The sequence below is a fragment of the Ranitomeya variabilis genome, chromosome 2, assembly GCF_051348905.1.
Source record: "Ranitomeya variabilis isolate aRanVar5 chromosome 2, aRanVar5.hap1, whole genome shotgun sequence".
Lineage (NCBI taxonomy): Eukaryota > Metazoa > Chordata > Amphibia > Anura > Dendrobatidae > Ranitomeya > Ranitomeya variabilis.
Genome location: NC_135233.1, coordinates 55,095,389 through 55,116,548, shown reverse-complemented (window position 1 = coordinate 55,116,548; position 21,160 = coordinate 55,095,389). Strand labels below are relative to the sequence as shown.

The following is a 21,160-nucleotide window of genomic DNA, read 5'->3' as shown; positions in this document are numbered from 1 at the left end:
CTTTAAGACTCTAGCATTAACTCATAACACCAGAGTGGCAATTTCCGCTCACAAGAGCTTTCCAGACACAGTAACGAAACAGCAGCTGTGAACAGGAACAAAATGCAAAAACACACAAGGACAAAAGTCCAACTTAGCTAGGAGTTGTCTAGTAGCAGGAACATGCACAGAAGGCTTCTGATTACATTGTTGACCGGCATGAAACTGACAGAGGAGCAAGGTTATATAGCGACTCCCACATCCTGATAGGAGCAGGTGAACAGAGGGGATGATGCACACAAGTACAATTCCACAAGTGGCCACCGGGGGAGCCCAGAATCCAATTTCACAACACATATCACTAGTAACCACTAGAGGGAGCCAAAAAAGTCTAATTCACAACAGTACCCCCCCTTAAGGAGGGGTCACCGAACCCTCACCAAGACCACCAGGGCGATCAGGATGAGCAGCGTGAAAGGCACGAACCAAATCGGCCGCATGCACATCAGAGGCAACCACCCAGGAATTATCCTCCTGACCATAACCCTTCCACTTGACCAAATACTGAAGCCTCCGCCTGGAGAGACGAGAATCCAAGATCTTCTCCACCACGTACTCCAACTCGCCCTCAACCAACACCGGAGCAGGAGGCTCAGCAGAAGGAACCACAGGCACAACGTAGCGTCGTAACAAAGACCTATGGAACACGTTGTGAATGGCAAACGAAACCGGAAGATACAAGCGAAAGGACACAGGATTAAGGATTTCCAATATCTTGTAAGGACCGATGAAGCGAGGCTTAACTCGAGCACAAGTCCCACAGGACTGCACAAATGACCATACATCCCGTGACAAGGAAGGCCACCAAAATGACCTAGCCACCAGATCTCTGGTGCCAAAAATTCCCGGATGACCTGCCAACACCGAGGAATGAACCTCGGAAATGACTCTGCTGGTCCACTTATCAGGAACAAACAGTCTGTCAGGTGGACAAGAGTCAGGTCTACCAGCTTGAAATCTCTGCAACACACGTCGCAAATCAGGAGAAATGGCTGACAAAATAACTCCTTCTTTAAGAATACCAACAGGTTCTGTGACTCCAGGAGAGTCAGGCACAAAGCTCCTTGAAAGAGCATCAGCTTTCACATTCTTTGAACCTGGTAAATACGAGACCACAAAGTCAAAACGGGAGAAAAACAATGACCAGCGGGCCTGTCTAGGATTCAAGCGTTTAGCAGACTCGAGATACATCAAATTTTTGTGATCAGTCAAGACCACCACACGATGCTTAGCACCCTCGAGCCAATGACGCCACTCCTCAAATGCCCACTTCATGGCCAGTAATTCCCGATTGCCCACATCATAATTCCGCTCAGCAGGCGAAAACTTCCTAGAGAAGAAAGCACATGGTCTCATTACCGAGCAACCAGGGCCTCTCTGTGACAAAACGGCCCCTGCCCCAATCTCAGAAGCATCCACCTCGACCTGAAAGGGAAGTGAGACATCAGGCTGGCACAAAACAGGCGCCGAAGTAAACCGGCGCTTCAACTCCTGGAACGCCTCCACAGCTGCAGGAGCCCAGTTAGCAACATCAGAACCTTTCTTGGTCATATCCGTCAAAGGTTTAACAACGCTAGAAAAATTAGCGATAAAACGACGGTAGAAGTTAGCAAAACCCAAGAACTTCTGAAGACTCTTAACTGACGTGGGTTGAGTCCACTCATGAATAGCTCGGACCTTGACTGGGTCCATCTCCACAGCAGAAGGGGAAAAAATAAACCCCAAAAAGGGAACTTTCTGTACTCCAAAGAGACACTTTGAGCCTTTAACAAACAAGGCATTCTCACGCAAAACCTGAAACACCATCCTGACCTGCTCCACATGTGAGTCCCAATCGTCAGAGAAAACCAGAATATCGTCCAGATAAACAATCATAAATTTATCCAGATACTTCCGGAAAATATCATGCATAAAGGACTGAAATACTGAGGGAGCATTAGAAAGCCCAAAAGGCATCACCAAGTACTCAAAATGACCTTCGGGCGTATTAAATGCAGTCTTCCATTCATCACCTTGCTTAATGCGCACAAGGTTGTATGCACCACGAAGATCTATCTTGGTGAACCACTTGGCACCCTTAATCCGGGCAAACAATTCCGACAAGAGAGGCAAAGGATACTGAAATTTTACAGTGATTTTATTCAGAAGCCGATAGTCAATACAAGGTCTCAAAGATCCGTCCTTCTTAGCCACAAAAAAGAATCCCGCACCAAGAGGGGAAGAGGATGGACGGATATGCCCCTTCTCCAGAGACTCCTTGATATATGAACGCATTGCGGCATGCTCAGGTACTGACAGATTAAATAATCTTCCCTTAGGAAATTTACTACCTGGAATCAAATCTATGGCGCAGTCACAGTCCCTATGAGGAGGCAGAGCACTGGATCTGGACTCACTGAATACATCCTGATAATCAGACAAATACTCAGGAACTTCCGAAGGAGTAGAGGAAGCAATAGACACCGGCGGGGAATCAGCATGAATTCCCTGACAGCCCCAACTTGACACAGACATAGCCTTCCAATCCAGGACTGGATTGTGGGTCTGTAACCATGGCAGACCCAAAACGACCAAATCATGCATTTTATGCAGAACAAGAAAACGAATCACCTCCCGATGTTCAGGAGTCATGCACATGGTCACCTGCGTCCAAAACTGCGGTTTATTTTCCGCCAATGGCGTAGCATCAATACCTCTAAGAGGAATAGGATTTACTAACGGTTCAAGAACAAAACCACAGCGCTTGGCAAATGACAGATCCATAAGACTCAGGGCGGCACCTGAATCCACAAACGCCATAACAGGGTAAGAAGACAAAGAGCAAATTAAAGTCACAGACAAAATAAATTTAGGTTGCAAATTACCAATGGCGACAGGACTAACAACCCTTGTTAGGCGTTTAGAGCATGCTGATATAACATGTGTAGAATCACCACAGTAAAAACATAACCCATTCTGACGTCTATGATTTTTCCGTTCATTTCTAGTCTGAATTCTATCACATTGCATTAAATCAGGTGTTTGTTCAGACAACACCACCAGAGGATTAGCGGTTTTGCGCTCCCGCAAACGCCGGTCAATTTGAATAGCAAGCGCCATAGAATCATTCAGACTTGTAGGAATGGGGAAACCCACCATCACATTCTTATTGGCTTCAGAAAGGCCATTTCTGAAATTTGCGGCCAGAGCACACTCATTCCACTGAGTAAGCACGGACCATTTCCGAAATTTTTGGCAATACACTTCAGCTTCATCCTGACCCTGAGAAATAGCCAGCAAGGCTTTTTCTGCCTGAATTTCAAGATTGGGTTCCTCGTAAAGCAATCCGAGCGCCAGAAAAAACGCATCAATATTCGCCAATGCCGGATCTCCTGGCGCTAGCGAGAAAGCCCAATCCTGAGGGTCGCCCCGTAAAAAAGAAATAACAATTTTAACTTGCTGAGCAGAATCTCCAGATGAACGGGGTCTCAGAGAAAGAAACAATTTACAATTATTCTTGAAATTCCTAAACCTAAATCGATCTCCAGAAAACAATTCCGGAATAGGTATTTTAGGTTCAGACATAGGACTACTGGTAACAAAATCTTGTATACCCTGCACACGAGCTGCCAGCTGGTCAACACTTGTAATCAAGGTCTGCACATTCATGTCTGCAGCAAGCACACGCCACTCAAAGGTAAAGGGGAGGAAGAGAAGGAAGGAAAAAAAAACTCAGAATTTCCTTTCTTATTATCCCACTTCTGCAATGCTTTAAACATTCAATATTGGCCTGGCATACTGTTATGACCCCAATGGCAGAGGGTCTCAGGAATAATGCTAAGTCAGTAAATACAGAAAACCAGCTCATAGGGCAGTGGTAACTGGGCTGACCATATAACTAATCCTAGCACCACAAATACCAGCAGCCGGGGAACGTTCCTACGTTGATCCTAGACGTCTCGCGCCAGCCGGAGAGCTAACTACCCCTAGAAGGGAAAAGAAAGACCTCTCTTGCCTCCAGAGGAAATACCCCAAAAAGTTGGATAGAAGCCCCCCACAAATAATAACGGTGAGGTAAGAGGAAAAGACAAACATAAGAATGAGCTAGGAATTTAGCAAAGAGAGGCCCACTAGCTAATAGCAGAATATAGAAAGATAACTTATATGGTCAGCAAAAAATCCTATCAAAAATATCCACACTGGAAATTCAAGAACCCCCGAACCGTCTAACGGCCCGGGGGGAGAACACCAGCCCCCTAGAGCTTCCAGCAAGGTCAGGAATCACATTTAGTACAAGCTGGACAAAAATGATAGCAAACAAATAACCCAAAAAAACAAAGAAGCAAGACTTAGCTTAATTTAACACGAACCAGGACCAGCAAACAGGAGCAAACAGAATGTGTCTGATAACACCGATGCCAGGCACTGGACTAAGGTTCCAGGAGGTTTATATAGCAACACCCCTGAAGTAACGACCCAGCTGGGTGAAGACAGAGGGAAGGAAATCCCAGAGTCATATCAATAGTAACCACAAGAGGGAGCCAAAAAAGTCTAATTCACAACAGCTCACAATCTACATTCCCTATCAGCAGGATGTGACCAGGCTTGGACTGGCCCACAGGAGAACAGGAGAATCCTCCGGAGGGCCCCTGTGCAAGAGTGAGCCACCACCCTCTTATATGAGCAGTAGTTTGCACTCTATACTTGATTCACTATGTATAGACAAAGGCGGCATCTTATTCATTTAACAATCTACCCAGTTCCTTTTTATATAAATTTATTATTGAGGATAATGTCACAATTGCATGTAGTTGAAAAGTGGGGCCCTGGAATTGGTTACTGGTGGGCCATTAGCACCCCAGTCTGACAGTGAGTATGTCTTTGTAGTGTGGAAGGAAATCAGAGTACCTGGAGGAAACCCACACAAACATGGGGACAAAATACAAACTCTATACAGATGATGTCTTTGGGATATGAACCCAGGACCCCAGCACTGCAGAGCAATAGTGCTAACCACTGAGCCACCGTGTTTGAAAAATTACCTTTAATGGAACCTGTCATAAGAAAAAACACTATTAACCTGCAGATACTAAGTGCCCGGTGCCCACACTTAGAGGAACACTGCTGGGAGAAAATGAACTTTATTCCCCCCACAACTTTCCGGTTTCAGTCACGGGGACGGTGAGAATACAGAGCTGCGGCTGTAACCATGCCACTAGCTCTGCATTGGGGCCGCCTGTCAGTCAGGGCCGGGGGCACGGTTACAGCCGCCACTCTATATGGTGACTGAACCAGTGTTGGTGCTGTCCCCCCAGTGATTGAAACCGAAACGCTGCCAGGGAAAATAAAGTTAATTTTCCCCCTGCAGCGTTTGGCTAGGTTTCGTCAAGAGCGAAGAGAAAGGTCATGCTACACAAAAAGGATCACCAGAATGAAATATTTCAAAGAATGTTATTAATACAGACTACCAAAAAGAACCAGAAAGAATTGGAGTACATGTCCAGAAAAATATACCAAATTTTATTAAATTACACAGATAACAAAGCAAACATATCACAACACTTAAAGACATAAGTATATAAATTCAAATGAGGTGGGTAGCACAGACCAAAAACAATCGGTGCTGTCCATCACCAACGCCATATATATACAAAAAATCACATGCATAATGCAAAATATATAAAAGGGCACAGAGTCAAAGGGAAATATGTTGGGTCGTATAGAAAAAACACCGTGCAGCCCTGTACACAGGCTAGCACCCAAATAGCTGTATATTCAAACCCATCCCCATCCTCTTACCACAGTATTGGCGTCAGACCTGGACAGCACCGTTGCCCCAACGCGCGTTTCGCGCGTTTACCACAAATGTAACCCCAAGGAATTGAAAGCCTGGGGCATAGATAGGATTAGGGTGGGCATTAGAGGTGGAGATGCAAAACAAAAGCTGGCCCAAAGAGAATGCCGCTGGATAGCGGTATTAAATACGATTGCTCCAGCGGGCCTAAATGAACATTTGAGTTTTAGTTCCTTCCTGTAAATTTGACTCTGATTTCTCCTTTTTAAATAAGTGTTGTTGTGTGTCTTTATTGGTTTTTAATTGTTGTTTATTTATTATTATTTATATTTAGTTACCCTCTTTTCCTTCATGGCGCTCCTATTTGTCGTTTCCCCCATTTGGAATGGACATCGATGGGTGATTGGACACGGACTGACTGGATTGGGGGTTTTGTTCGCTTGTGGCGCTCCATTTCTTTAAACATCTGAAAAAAAGAGGAGAGAAAAAAGAAAAAAAGAGAGGGGGGGATTAAAATGATAATTTTAGTGTGTTCTCTTGTCACTAATTTGCACCTTTATTAACACTTTCTGAGATGACTGTATAAAAAAAGTTTTTTGGTAATAATTGTTACCCTTTTATTATTTTTATTTTTATAGGCTTGTATAGTTGTAACATGTTACATTGTAGCTGTCTTTTTGTATTCATGGTATTTATTGCACTAATTTTTGTGACTGAATAAGTATTTGTTTTTGTGCTTTCACAATTTATTGTGTTTTTTTCTATATTCCTTTCACATTTTTCCCCTTTTTTCACTATATCTATCTATATATATATATATATATATATATATATATATATATATATATATATATATTTTTTTTTTTTTTTTCTCTATATGGTGGGTTGAGCTGCCTTCACATTGTCTGTTGGTTTTATATGTAGCTATTAATTTTTTAAGATTGGCTGTATATGGCCCTTTATATGCACATAATCAAATAATATTTATATATTAGGTTTTTTATTTGTATTTTTTTTAAAACATATGAATTTTCTCTCCTTTATAATATTTTTTTGAGCGCAGTAGTAATAAGAATGGCGATTTTTGAGTCCTTGTCTTTTATCAAATGTCTAAAATATTTTACCGTTTCATCTTTCTTGCTCCCTGTTTCCACTTAATGGTCTCTTTTTGGTAGTATGTGCGATCGTTGTGTGCGATCGCGAGTAGCGTCTTGATAGATGTAATCTACTCAGCTGTATCCACTGTGCGCATGCTCGGCGTTGTTTTGGTCCCGGGGCATTGTGGGCGGCGCCAATTGATGACGCTTACGGTTCAGTGACGTCATTGCGACGGCGCTCAGGACCGCGGCGCCATCTTGGATGCCGCCTGCGATGCGGTTCCTGGCTGAATGACGCCTGAACATGCGCCGCTACAGGTGGACCGGAGCGTTCTAGATTGGGCGCATGATAAATAGTAGCGCCAGACACTTGACAGCACCGCCCCCTGACAAAGCTGACGCGAAACGCGCGTTGGGGCAACGGTGCTGTCCAGGTCTGACGCCAATACTGTGGTAAGAGGATGGGGATGGGTTTGAATATACAGCTATTTGGGTGCTAGCCTGTGTACAGGGCTGCACGGTGTTTTTTCTATACGACCCAACATATTTCCCTTTGACTCTGTGCCCTTTTATATATTTTGCATTATGCATGTGATTTTTTGTATATATATGGCGTTGTTGATGGACAGCACTGGTTGTTTTTGGTCTGTGCTACCCACCTCATTTGAATTTATATACTTATGTCTTTAAGTGTTGTGATATGTTTGCTTTGTTATCTGTGTAATTTAATAAAATTTGGTATATTTTTCTGGACATGTACTCCAATTCTTTCTGGTTCTTTATGCAGTAGGAGTGTCCTTTTTTCAATTAATTGTGTTCCCCCCTGTCTCTATGCTCCCCCACTGAGGTTGTGAGCAATGCGGGTGAACTTTAAATGGTTATTTTTCTTCTTGGGTTTGTTTTATAACACAGACTACCAACAACAATTAAAAACACTTAAAAATCACACCTCACCTCACCTCCCCAGAGGTGAGTGAAGTCAACACACCCCTAACCCTGTACGATCTGTCACAGATATAAAAAGAACAAAAGCAATGATAGAGTTTTGTTGCCCATAATCAAGAAAAGGGTATGACTAAGGAGTGCATAATACATAAATTATAAAGTAGAAAAATTCGGAGAACAAGGGAGTAAGTAGGTGTAAAAGGATATTTTATTGTAAATATATATAGTAAAAATAAGTACAAAAGACATAATTATAAAGTTGCAAAAGGATGAAAATGAAAAGATCGCTAGTGCCACACATCCCATACTTGACAGAGACACATAAGGCTGGAGAACATACTGTCACTAAAGTGCTACCGTAGTATGACCATATGGTCTGCAAATAAATACATGTAAAATAATGCTCACCAGCAACTGACAAGAATAGGGGAAATGGCACAATGCTGATCCAGGGGCTCTGCTGTGCTGTGTTGTGCATAAATATGTGATTCTTCAGAATTTCTATTCATCTATGCCTGATGAAGGGACCTGAGTAGTCTCGAAAGGTTGCAATTTGTTACCATCTTTTCAGTTAGCCATTAAAAGGTATCAACCACTGAGGACTCTCAATTTTAAATATTTTTTTAAAGTGCTGCTAGTGCAATAGAGCCCTGAAAAAAGACCTATATACCTACACATAAAGAGCTAACATGCCAATGGTGTAAATCCCAAAGCTAACATGGTGGTCTGAATCCAAAAAAGGTCCAGTACAAAGGCAGAACATCGTCAATAAACCTATACCAACGAAAAGCAAACTTCATAAACGCCTGTAGATGATAAACTGTTTCATCCCATTAACTTAAAAAAAGGTTAGCGTACAAAGGGGCGCATCGCACCCCCATTGCAGTCCCAGATATTTGCTTGTAGAAATTTCGATCAAATACAAAATAGTTCTTATCCAGAATGAAATACATTAGAAAAAGAAGGAAGGAGTCATGCTGCCTGTCACCAGAAGAATGCTTGTCCAGAAAGTAAGATATTGCTCAGATACCCAGGTCATATCCAATATTAGAATACAACAACTATACATCCAATGTAATCAAAATCATGTTTGGAGAGACCACCACTTCAAGCGGTTGAATGAGATGTGCCGAGTCACGAGTGAATGAATCAAGAGATGAAACACCAGAGGCTGAAGAAAAAGAATCAACATAAATACAAGACCATTCGAAGAGGCCCTCAATACCTGCAACTATCAGCCTACCTGGGGGATCTAGTAGAGTTTTGTGCACTTTAGGCAGCATGTAAAGTGTAGGAACCTTAGGCTGCTAGTTTGTGAGAAAGTCCAATTCTTTCCGATTCAATATATTAGCCGCAAATCATTCTGTATGACATCATCCAACCTGGTCTTAAAGGAAGAGGTAGGGTCAGAATGTAACAAGAGATAACATGTCGAGTTACTAAGTTGACAATTAGCCTCACGGACATACATGTCTGTGGGCCAAATGACCACATTACCTCCTTTGTTGGCTTCATGTATAACAATGTTCTGATTCTAATTCCTTGTAGCCCTGGTCTCTCGGCTTGATTCAAATTATTATACCTATTCGCATCTAGTTTGAGATCTTTAATTTCTCTAGAGACGGTATTTAAAAAAATCTGGATAACAGGAAATAAAGAGAAAGAAGGGGTAGCTTGAGAAGGTAATTTCCCCGTAAATCTTTTAATCTTAATGTCAGGATTCTCATTTTCCTGTAGTAGTTCAACTAAATCTCTACAGGCCTGTTTTTCATCCCCAGGTAGGCTATCAATAATACTAGGCTGATGGTACAGCAGTTTAAATGTTAATTGCCTAGAGAAGAGATACAAGTCTTTGACAAGAGTAAATTTATCTGAGACCTTAGTTGGCGGAAAAGACAACCCTTGAGACAGGAACGATCTTTCAATATCAGACAGTTGGTAATTGGATAGGTTGACAATCTGCAGTCTACCTGTACTGTGCTCTCCCAATGTCTGCATAGGGATTATCTTTTCTCGTTCCATTTGGTGTTCCGTTTGTACTATGGTGACCGATTCCTGTATCCTCTTCCTCTCTTTCTGATTCTTTCATCTCCCTCTTATGTGGCGCTTCCTTAGTTTCTGGGTTCTGAAGATAAAAAATCACTGGATGACAGCTCATGTGCACCAGCTGGATTGTTAGTATTAGTCATGGGTACCCTAAGTGACCTATTGTTACCATGATAAGGTTCTGGTGCCAGGCAGGTTAATAATGCTATTAACCTGCAGATTAACCCCATATCTGCATGTTAATAGCATTTTTTTCTGGTGACTGGTTCCCTTTAATCCTGCAGTGTTGCATATGCTAATGAGGCAGGATTATTCTGACAGGGCATACCTTCCCCTGTACTAATACCAAAAACAAAAGAATAATAATAACATTAACAGGGATACTCACTCAGGGATCCCTGACAAAGCAACTGTGAAACGCGCGTCGGGTGCCTGGTGGATGAGTATCCCTATAAACATTCATATCTTACTTTTTCTTGTAGTCTGCAGCTGATATATTTGGTTATCTGTATCTCCTTAAATAATGATTCCTTTCATTTGATGTACTCAGCAATGTAATATACTATACCATTTGTGTTTGTGGGATTTACTTCTTACTTTTCTTATGTCTGTAAGCATAATTTCATGGTGAGGTGACTGTATGACTAATCATATTGAGAACATCTCTCGATACTAAGTATATACTATATTATTTTGACAGCTTATAATTTTGCATCTTAAAACTTTGAATCTTTTAATCATTGTAGAATTTTTGTCCTGGCACAGTTATTTTGCTTTCGGTATTGCTATGGTTGCTAATGCCTTGTGGGACACATTGCCTCCACCTGTAAACTCCTTGCTATGGTAAGGAAGGTGTAATTGGTAGATCTGAAGCAAGACTAGTCCAGGGAAGAGACGACCCACACAACTAGTCCTGCCTTATTACCATATGCAAAGCTGCAGGATTAAGGTTCATTTTTTCAGTAAATGCATTGTTAGTTCGTCCAATGAAACACTTTTTCAGACTAAAGAAATCCCTATATATGCTGCTATATCAGCGGTTGGAAATAATAAGGGGACCTGACAAGTTCCCTTTAGGCTGTGGCTACACAATGTGCACCAATATTTTGCAGCAATTTTCTAACACAGGGTCAGGCAACTAATAGGTAGTTCAATTAGACAGGTGTGCAAAATTGTCACATTTTAAGAATTTCTAAGCTGTTTACATTGTACAAAAGTTATATATTTGTAGTAAATCTGCCCTATTGCTTTAACCCCTTAAGCCCCGAGGGTGGTTTGCACGTTAATGACCAGGCCAATTTTTACAATTCTGACCACTGTCCCTTTATGAGGTTATAACTCTGGAACGCTTCAACGGATCTTGGCGATTCTGACATTGTTTTCTCGTGACATATTGTACTTCATGTTAGTGGTAAAATTTGTTCGATATAACTTGCGTTTATTTGTGAAAAAAACGAATATTTGGCGAAAATTTGGAAAATTTCGCAATTTTCCAACTTTGAATTTTTATGCCCTTAAATCACAGACATATGTCACACAAAATACTTAATAAATAACATTTTCCACATGTCTACTTTACATCAGCACAATTTTGGAACCAAAATTTTTTTTTGTGACGGAGTTATAAGGGTTAAAAGTTGACCAGCAATTTCTCATTTTTACAACACCATTTTTTTTTAGGGACCACATCTCATTTGAAGTCATTTTGACGGGTCTATATGATAGAAAATACCCAAGTGTGACACCATTCTAAAAACTGCACCCCTCAAGGTACTCAAAACCACTTTCAAGAAGTTTATTAACCCTTCAGGTGTTTCACAGGAATTTTTGGAATGTTTAAATAAAAATGAACATTTAACTTTTTTTCACACAAAATTTATTTCAGCTCCAATTTGTTTTATTTTACCAAGGGTAACAGGAGAAAATAGACCCCAAAAGTTGTTGTACAATTTGTCCTGAGTACGCTGATACCCCATATGTGGGGGTAAACCACAGTTTGGGCGCATGGCAGAGCTTGGAAGCAAAGGAGCGCCATTTGACTTTTCAATGCAAAATTGACTGGAATTGAGATGGGACGCCATGTTGCATTTGGAGAGCCCCTGATGTGCCTAAACATTGAAACCCCTAACAAGTGACACCATTTTGGAAAGTAGACCCCCTAAGGAACTTATCTAGATGTGTGGTGAGCACTTTGACCCAACAAGTGCTTTACAGAAGTTTATAATGCAAAGCCGTAAAAATAAAAAATCATATTTTTTCACAAAAATGATCTTTTCACCCCCAATTTTTTATTTTCCCAAGGGTGAGAGAAGAAATTGGACCCCAAAAATTGTTGTGCAATTTGTCCTGAGTACGCTGATACCCCATATGTGGGTGTAAACCATTGTTTGGGCGCAGGGCAGAGCTCGGAAGGGAAGGAGCGCCATTTGACTTTTCAATGCAAAATTGACTGGAATTGAGATGGGACGCCATGTTGCATTTAGAGAGCCCTTGATGTGCCTAAACATTGAAACCCCTAACAAGTGACACCATTTTGGAAAGTAGACCCCCTAAGGAACTTATCTAGATGTGTGGTGAGCACTTTGACCCAACAAGTGCTTTACAGAAGTTTATAATGCAGAGCCGTAAAAATAAAAAATCATATTTTTTCACAAAAATGATCTTTTCACCCCCAATTTTTTATTTTCCCAAGGGTAAGAGAAGAAATTGGACCCCAAAAATTGTTGTGCAATTTGTCCTGAGTACACTGATACCCCATATGTGGGTGTAAACCATTGTTTGGGCGCAGGGCAGAGCTCAGAAGGGAAGGAGCGCCATTTGACTTTTCAATGCAAAATTGACTGGAATTGAGATGGGACGCCATGTTGCGTTTGGAGAGCCCCTAATGTGCCTAAACATTGAAACCCCCCACGAGTGACACCATTTTGGAAAGTAGACCCCTTAAGGAACTTATCTAGATGTGTGTTGAGCACTTTGACCCAACAAGTGCTTCACAGAAGTTTATAATGCAGAGCCGTAAAAATAAAAAATCATATTTTTTCACAAAAATGATCTTTTCACCCCCATTTTTTTATTTCCCCAAGGGTAAGAGAAGAAATTAGACCACAAAAGTTGTTGTACAATTTGTCCTGAGTACGCTGATACCCAATATGTGGGTGTAAACCATTGTTTGGGTGCATAGCAGAGCTCAGAAGGGAAGAAGCGCTATTTTACTTTTCAATGCAAAATTGACTGGAATTAAGATGGGATGCCATGTTGCGTTTGGAGAGCCCCTGATGTGCCTAAACATTAAACCCCCCCACAAGTGACACCATTTTGGAAAGTAGACCCCCTAAGGAACTTATCTAGATGTGTTTTGAGAGCTTTGAACCCCCAAGTGTTTCACTACAGTTTATAACGCAGAGCCGTGAAAATAAAAATATTTTTTTTTTTCACAAAAATGATTTTTTAGCCCCCAAGTTTTGTATTTTCACAAGGGTATCAGGATAAATTGGACCCCAAAAGTTGTTGTCCAATTTGTCTGGAGTACGCTGATACCCCATTTGTGGGGGGGGACCACTGTTTGGGCGCATGACAGAGCTCGGAAGTGAAGGAGCGCCATTTGGAATGCAGACTTAAATGGATTGGTCTGCAGGCGTCACGTTGCATTTGCAGAGCCCCTGATGTACCCAAACAGTACAAACCCCCCACAAGTGACCCCATATTGGAAACTAGACCCCCCAAGGAACTTATCTAGATGTGTTGTGAGAACTTTGAACCCCCAAGTGTTTCACTACAGTTTATAACGCAGAGCCGTGAAAATAATATTTTTTTTTTTTCACAAAAATGAAATTTAGCCCCCAGTTTTGTATTTTCACAAGGGTATCAGGATAAATTGGACCCTAAAAGTTGTTGTCCAATTTGTCCTGAGTACGCTGATACCCCCTATGTGGGGGGGAACCACTGTTTGGGCGCATGACAGAGCTCGGAAGGGAAGGAGCGCCATTTGGAATGCAGACTTAAATGGATTGGTCTGCAGGCGTCACGTTGCATTTGCAGAGCCCCTGATGTACCCAAACAGTACAAACCCCCCACAAGTGACCCCATATTGGAAATTAGACCTCCCAAGGAACTTATCTAGATGTGTTGTGAGAACTTTGAACCCCCAAGTGTTTCACTACAGTTTACAACGCAGAGCCGTGAAAATAAAACATATTTTTTTCCCACAAAAATGATTTTTAGCCCCCCAAATTTTTATTTTCCCAAGGATAACAAGAGAACTTGGACCCCAGAAGTTGTTGTTCAATTTGTCCCTAGTACGCTGATACCCCATATGTTGGGGTAAACCCCTTTTTGGACGCACGGGAGAGCTCGGAAGGGAAGGAGCACTGTTTTACTTTTTCAACGCAGAATTGGCTGGAATTGAGATTGGACGCCATGTCGCGTTTGGAGAGCCCCTGATGTGCCTGAACAGTGGAAGCTCCCCAATTCTACCTGAAACCCTACCCCTAACCTCACCCCTAACCGTTTACTGAACATTTTCTGACAGTCATAAGTGCCACGTATATAAGTGCCACGTATTTAAGAGCCACGTATTTAAGTGCCACGTATTTCAGTGCCACGTATTTCAGTGCCACGTATTTCAGTGCCACGATATTTCAGTGCCACGTATTTCAGTGCCACGTATTTCAGTGCCACGTATTTCAGGCACTGAAAAATACGTGGCACGTAAATACTTCAGTGCCACGATATTTCAGTGCCACGATATTTCAGTGCCACGAATTTCAGTGCCACGAATTTCAGTGCCACGTATTTCAGGCACTGAAAAATACGTGGCACGTAAATACGTGGCACGTAAATACGTGGCACTGAAATACGTGGCACTGAAATACGTGGCACTGAAATACGTGGCACTGAAATACGTGGCACTGAAATAAGTGGCACTGAAATACGTGGCACTGAAATACGTGGCACTGAAATACGTGGCACTTAAATACGTGGCACTTAAATACGTGGCACTTAAATACGTGGCACTTATATACGTGGCCACTGAAATATCGTGGCACTTATATACGTATATACGTATATAAACGTATATTTCAGTGCCACGTATTTCAGTGCCACGTATTTCAGGTTAGGGGTAGGGTTAGGGGTAGGGTTAGGGTTTTTTGTTTTTTTCTTGTTTTCTTGTGTTTTTCTATAAAAACGCATGCGTTTTACCGCGTTTACATGCATTTTTTCACACATGCGGTTTTTTTAAAAAACGCATGCAGATAAAAACGCAAGTGTGAAACCAGACTAAAAGACGCTTTTTATAGCAAAAAAGTTTTTGCGTCTCCACATTTTGAGACCTATAATTTTTCCACATTTTGGTCCACAGAGTCATGTGAGGTCTTGTTTTTTGCGGGACGAGTTGACGTTTTTATTGGTAACATTTTCGGACACGTGACAGTTTTTGATCGCTTTTTATTCCGATTTTTGTGAGGCAGAAAGACCAAAAACCAGCTATTCATGAATTTCTTTTGGGGGAGGCGTTTATACCGTTCCGCGTTTGGTAAAATTGATAAAGCAGTTTTATTCTTCGGGTCAGTACGATTACAGCGATATCTCATTTATATCATTTTTTTATGTTTTGACGCTTTTATACGATAAAAACTATTTTATAGAAAAAATAATTATTTTGGCATCGCTTTATTCTGAGGACTATAACTTTTTAATTTTTTTGCTGATGATGCTGTATGGCGGCTCGTTTTTTGCGGGACAAGATGACGTTTTCAGTGGTACCATGGTTATTTATATCCGTCTTTTTGATCGCGTGTTATTCCACTTTTTGTTCGGCGGTATGGTAATAAAGCGTTGTTTTTTGCCTCGTTTTTTTTTTTTTTTTTCTTACGGTGTTTACTGAAGGGGTTAACTAGTGGGCCAGTTTTATAGGTTGGGTCGTTACGGACGCGGCGATACTAAATATGTGTACTTTTATTGTTTTTGTTTGTTTTTTTTAGATAAAGAAATGTATTTATGGGAATAATATTTTTTTTATTATTATTATTTATTTAGGAATTTTTTTTTTTTTTTTTTTACACATGTGGAAATTTTTTTTTTTACTTTTTTACTTTGTCCCAGGGGGGGACATCACAGATCGCAGATCTGATAGTGTGCACAGCACTCTATCAGATCCGCGATCATACTTTCATCGGAGCAGGCTGCAGCTTTCATCTGCAGCCTGCTCCGACCCGGAAGTGCTCCCTGCAGGACCCGGATACAGCCCCTCGGCCATTTTGGATCCGGGGCCTGCAGGGAGAAGACGTTCGGTACGAGGTGAGTACATCACCTTGTACCGATCGTCTCAGGGAAGCCCGCAGGGAGCCCCCTCCCTGCGCGATGCTTCCCTGTACCGCCGGTACACCGCGATCATGTTTGATCGCGGTGTGCCGGGGGTTAATGTGCCGGGGGCGGTCCGTGACCGCTCCTGGCACATAGTGCTGGATGTCAGCTGCGATATGCAGCCGACACCCGGCCGCGATCGGCCGCGCTCCCCCCGTGAGCGCGGCCGATCGCGTATGACGTACTATCCCGTCACCGGGAATTAAGGCCCACCCCACCTCGACGGGATAGTACGTCATACGGGCTTAAGGGGTTAACCCCTTCACCCCGGGCCCTTTTCCATTTTTGCATGTCTTTTTTTGCTCTCCTTCTTCCCAGAGCCATAACTTTTTTATTTTTCCATCAGTATGGCCATGTGAGGGCTTTTTTTTTGAGGACGAGTTGTACTTTTGAACGACACCATTGGTTTTACCATTTAGTGTACTGGAAAATGGGAAAACAATTCAAAGTGCGGTGAAATTGCAAAAAAAACTGCAATTCCACAATTTTTTTTATTTTTTTTACCATGTTCACCAAATGCTAAAACTAACCGGCCTTTATGATTCTCCAGGTCATTGCGAGTTCGTAGATACCAAACATGTATAGGTTATTTTTTATTTAAGTAGTAAAAAAATCCAAAATTTGTTTTTAAAAAAAAATGGCGCCATTTTCCAAGACTTGTAGCATCTCCATTTTTCGGGATCTGGGGCTGGATGAGGGCTCTTTTTTTGTGCGCCGAACTGTTGGTTTTATTGATACAATATTGATGTCGATACTATGTTTTGATTGCCCGTTATTGCATTTTAATGCAATGTTGCGGCAACCAAAAAATATTGGAGTAACCTTTTTGGCAGAGGAACACGGCAATTGTTAGATGTGACTGATTCATTAAGAGGCTTGAACCTTCATTAAGACTGGAAATCACAACGCCAGTTGTAAACTTTTAGGGCCCATAGTGTTATAATTCGGTATCAAGAGCATGGTGGACTCTTTGTTCTTGCGAGCAATGAGTGAGGATCACAGGCAGTAATTAACTGATGTTCCTTGTACAGACCAGAGGAAGTGATTCTAAAGCAGGCCATACACATGAGACAACCTTCGGCTGAACATGCGTTTGATAGACAACTATTTCTCCAGTCTTCCTGATATAATGGGGAGAGAGGAGAAAACTACTGCCAGACTCCACCTTTCCTGCTAATTTCTCATAAAAACAGGATCAGTCATTGACATTTCAGCAGCCCAACCTCTCTACTCAACATCATCTCTCAGGAGACAGTTGGGAGGCCCCAAGCACAGTAGATGGTCAGTCCTGCCAAAATGAGCAGGTTATTATTATTATTACTTATTATTATAGCGCCATTTATTCCATGGCGCTTTACATGTGAGGAGGGGTATACATGATAAAAAAACAAGTACAATAATCTTAAACAATACAAGTCACAGCTGGTACAGGAGGAGAATGGACCCTGCTGGCGAGGGCTCACAATCTACAAGGGATGGGTGAGAATACAGTAGGTGAGGATAGAGCTGGTCGTGCAGTGGTTGGGTAGATCGGTGGTTACTGCAGGTTGTAGGCTTGTCGGAAGAGGTGGGTCTTCAGGTTATTTTTGAAGGTTTCCACGGTAGGCGAGAGTCTGATATGTTGTGGTAGAGAGTTCCAGAGTATTGGGGATGCGCGGAAGAAATCTTGTATGCGATTGTGGGAAGAGGAGATAAGAGAGAAATATAGAAGAAGATCTTGTGAGGATCGGAGGTTGCGTGCAGGTAAGTATCAGGAGACGAGGTCACAAATGTAGGGAGGAGACATGTTGTGGATGGCTTTGTATGTCATAGTTAGGGTTCTGAACTGGAGTCGTTGGGTAATGGGGAGCCAGTGCAGGGATTGACAGATGGTAGAGGCTGGGGAATAGCGGGGGACAGGTGGATTAGTCATACAGCAGAGTTTAGAATAGATTGGAGGGGTGCGAGAGTGTTAAGGGGGGGCCACAGAGCAGGAGGTTGCAGTAGTCAAGGCGGGAGATGATGAGGGCATGGACTAGGGTTTTTGCAGATTCTTGGTTTAGGAATGTACAGATCCAGGAAATATTTTTGAGTTGAAGTCAGCAGGAAGTGGAAAGGGCTTGGATATGTGGTTTGAAGGAGAGAGCAGTGTCAAGGATTACCCTGAGGCAGCGAGCTTGTGGGACTGGGGAGAGTGGGCAGCCATTTACTTTAATGGATAGGTCTGTTGGGGGAGTCAAGTGAGATGGGGGAAAGATGATGAATTCTGTTTTGTCCATATTAAGTTTTAGAAATCTAGCCGAGAAGAAAAATTAAATAGCGGACAGACATTGTGGAATACTGGTTAGTAGGGTGGTGATATCTGGTCCAAAGATGTAGATCTGTGTCTTCGGCATAGAGATGATACTGAAAGCCATGAGACTCTATGAGCTGTCCGAGGCCAAAGGTATAGATGGAGAAGAGCAGAGGCCCTAGGAGGATGAGGTGAGGAGGTGGTGTGCGAGTGTGAGACGCTGAATGTCCGTTCTGTTAGGTACGACGAAATCCAAGATAGGGCCAAGTCAGTGATGGCAAGAGATGAGAGGGTCTGTAATAGTAGGGAATGGTCCACTGTGTCAAAGGCAGAGGACAGGTCTAGGAGGAGGAGGACAGAGTTGTATTGTTTGGCTTTGGTAGTTAATAGGTCATTGGTGACTTTAGTTAGGGCAGTTTCAGTGGAGTGATGCAGCCACAAGCCAGATTGAAAGCGGTCGAAGAGGGAGCAGGAAGAGAGGTGGGAGGACAGTTCAAGATGGACGTGTTGTTCCAGTAGTTTTGAGGCATAGGGGAGAAGTGGTATGGGGTGATAGCTATATGCAGAGGATGAATCAAGAGAGGGTTTTTTGAGTATAGGTGTGATTGAGGCATGTTTAAAGCTTGAGGGGAAAACAGTTGTTAGTGATAGGTTGAAGAGATGGGTTAGGGTTGGAATGAAGACTGTGGTGAGGTTTGGGATGAAGTCTTCAGATGAGATGAATGGAGAGGGAGGGGGTGCTGTGGGACGGAGGAGAGGTTCAGCTGACTTTCATCTAATGTGTATGGGGGTCAAAAGAGCCTATTGACAATTAATTGGCTATAGAAACCATTGGATCCCATTATTGTATGAGAGTCTGGATTTAGTGAAGGATCATATATTACATTACTAAACCATTTCAAACGTGATGACAAGAAGCAAATTCCCACCAATGACATGCTTTACTTTAAACATCTCGACAAAAAAATACAATTTGCATTTCAAAGCATGTTGCATGAAATTATATTGGTATAAAAGGTGGGTTTTTTTTAATTATTGTAAAAATAATAAATATTTCATGGGCTTCTAATGTATAATTATACATTTTTTTACCATTGCAGGTTTTGGAATGACAACGCCAGCCACTGTAGCAGGAAAAGTGTTCCTCATCTTCTATGGCCTGTTTGGATGTGCTGGTACTATACTGTTTTTCAACCTCTTTTTGGAAAGGATTATATCTCTCTTGGCATTTGTAATGAAAGCTTGTTACGAAAGACGACTACGAAGAAATGGGCTTCTACCTCCAACGGTTCGAAGAGGTTCATCTGTATCAGACGTTGACAGCCTTGTTGGTTGGAAGCCATCAGTTTACCATGTTATGCTAATACTGGGCATTTTTGCTATTACTCTCTCTTGCTGTGCATCAGCCATGTATACCCCAGTGGAAGGGTGGAATTATATTGATTCTTTGTATTATTGTTTCGTCACTTTTAGCACCATTGGATTTGGAGATTTGGTAAGCAGCCAAAACGCCGAGTACAAATATCAGGGATTATACAGGTTTGGAAATTTCATGTTTATACTTTTGGGAGTTTGTTGCATTTACTCACTTTTTAACGTCATATCGATTGTAATCAAGCAAGTTTTAAACTGGATTCTAAAAAAATTACGGTGCCGATGCTGTAATAAGTGCCATAAATCCAACCCGCGTCTTGGGCGACGAAATGCCATCACTCCTGGAGCTCGTTTCCGCAGGAACAAGTTATCGATGGAGACTGATGGAAACTATGATAGTGACACAGAAGGAAGGAGGTTGTCCGGGGAGATGATCTCCATGAGGGACCTCACAGCGTCCAATAAAGTGTCTCTTGCCATATTACAGAAGCAGTTATCTGAAACAGCCAATGGTTACCCTAGAACTGTGTGCATCAACACAAGACAAAACGGCTTCTCAGGAGGGGTCGGAGCTTTAGCCATCATGAACAATAGGTTGGCAGAAACAAGTGATTCTAGGTAGAGTCTTTTCAAATTTCTATATTTTCAATAAGTTTTTTTTTAATAAGAAAAAAAAGGCTCAAACTCATGGTCAAAAATCCCTGGATCCCAAACCATTGAAATACCCTTTTTATTTGCACTGAAATTATTTCTCCCATTTCATCAACATCCTTTGGCATCTCATACATAAATGGAAACAATCAATCTTATCCTCTCAGGCAAAACTTGATATGTTTACGTCTTTTAGCTAAATTGACTGCGAGAAGGTGAAAAGCATAAGCTCGCTTGCTATTGAATGTCTATCTTTTTTTTTTTTACAATTGCTCATAGCCTTAAGAATGACAAGTCACATTACAGGTTCTACAGACCAGCTGTACTCGTAGGATATGGCTGGAGTGTAATGGAATTGCCTTTGTTGCAAATGTGAATGATTATGGCTTTGATGCCATGAAAAAAAACTATGATTGTGTCATTTTATATCAGAGGAAAATGTAGACAAAAATCTTCTATTTTAAGGTTATTATAGTTTTTGCAGCTTCAAAATAAATACATGCAATGAAGCCAATTTACCGTTTGTGCCGTCGTGTAGTGTATACTTTGACATAGAAGGATCTACAACTAAGACTTATATGACTGTCCATCTGACACTTC

The 21,160-nt window shown here is 41.8% G+C and overlaps 1 protein-coding gene across 2 annotated transcripts in view; it reads left to right on the top strand.

Annotated features, from left to right (window-relative positions):
- Window positions 1–21,160, top strand: part of KCNK12 (potassium two pore domain channel subfamily K member 12) — a 168,801-nt gene that overhangs the window by 133,539 nt on the left and 14,102 nt on the right. The window contains exon 3 of one of the 2 annotated variants that reach the window (XM_077292241.1): window positions 19,636–20,527. In XM_077292241.1, coding sequence (XP_077148356.1) covers window positions 19,636–20,527 — 892 coding nt within the window. Of the gene's footprint in view, window positions 1–19,635; window positions 21,083–21,160 lie in introns of those variants that run through there. The other variant, XM_077292242.1, reaches the window with a different exon arrangement.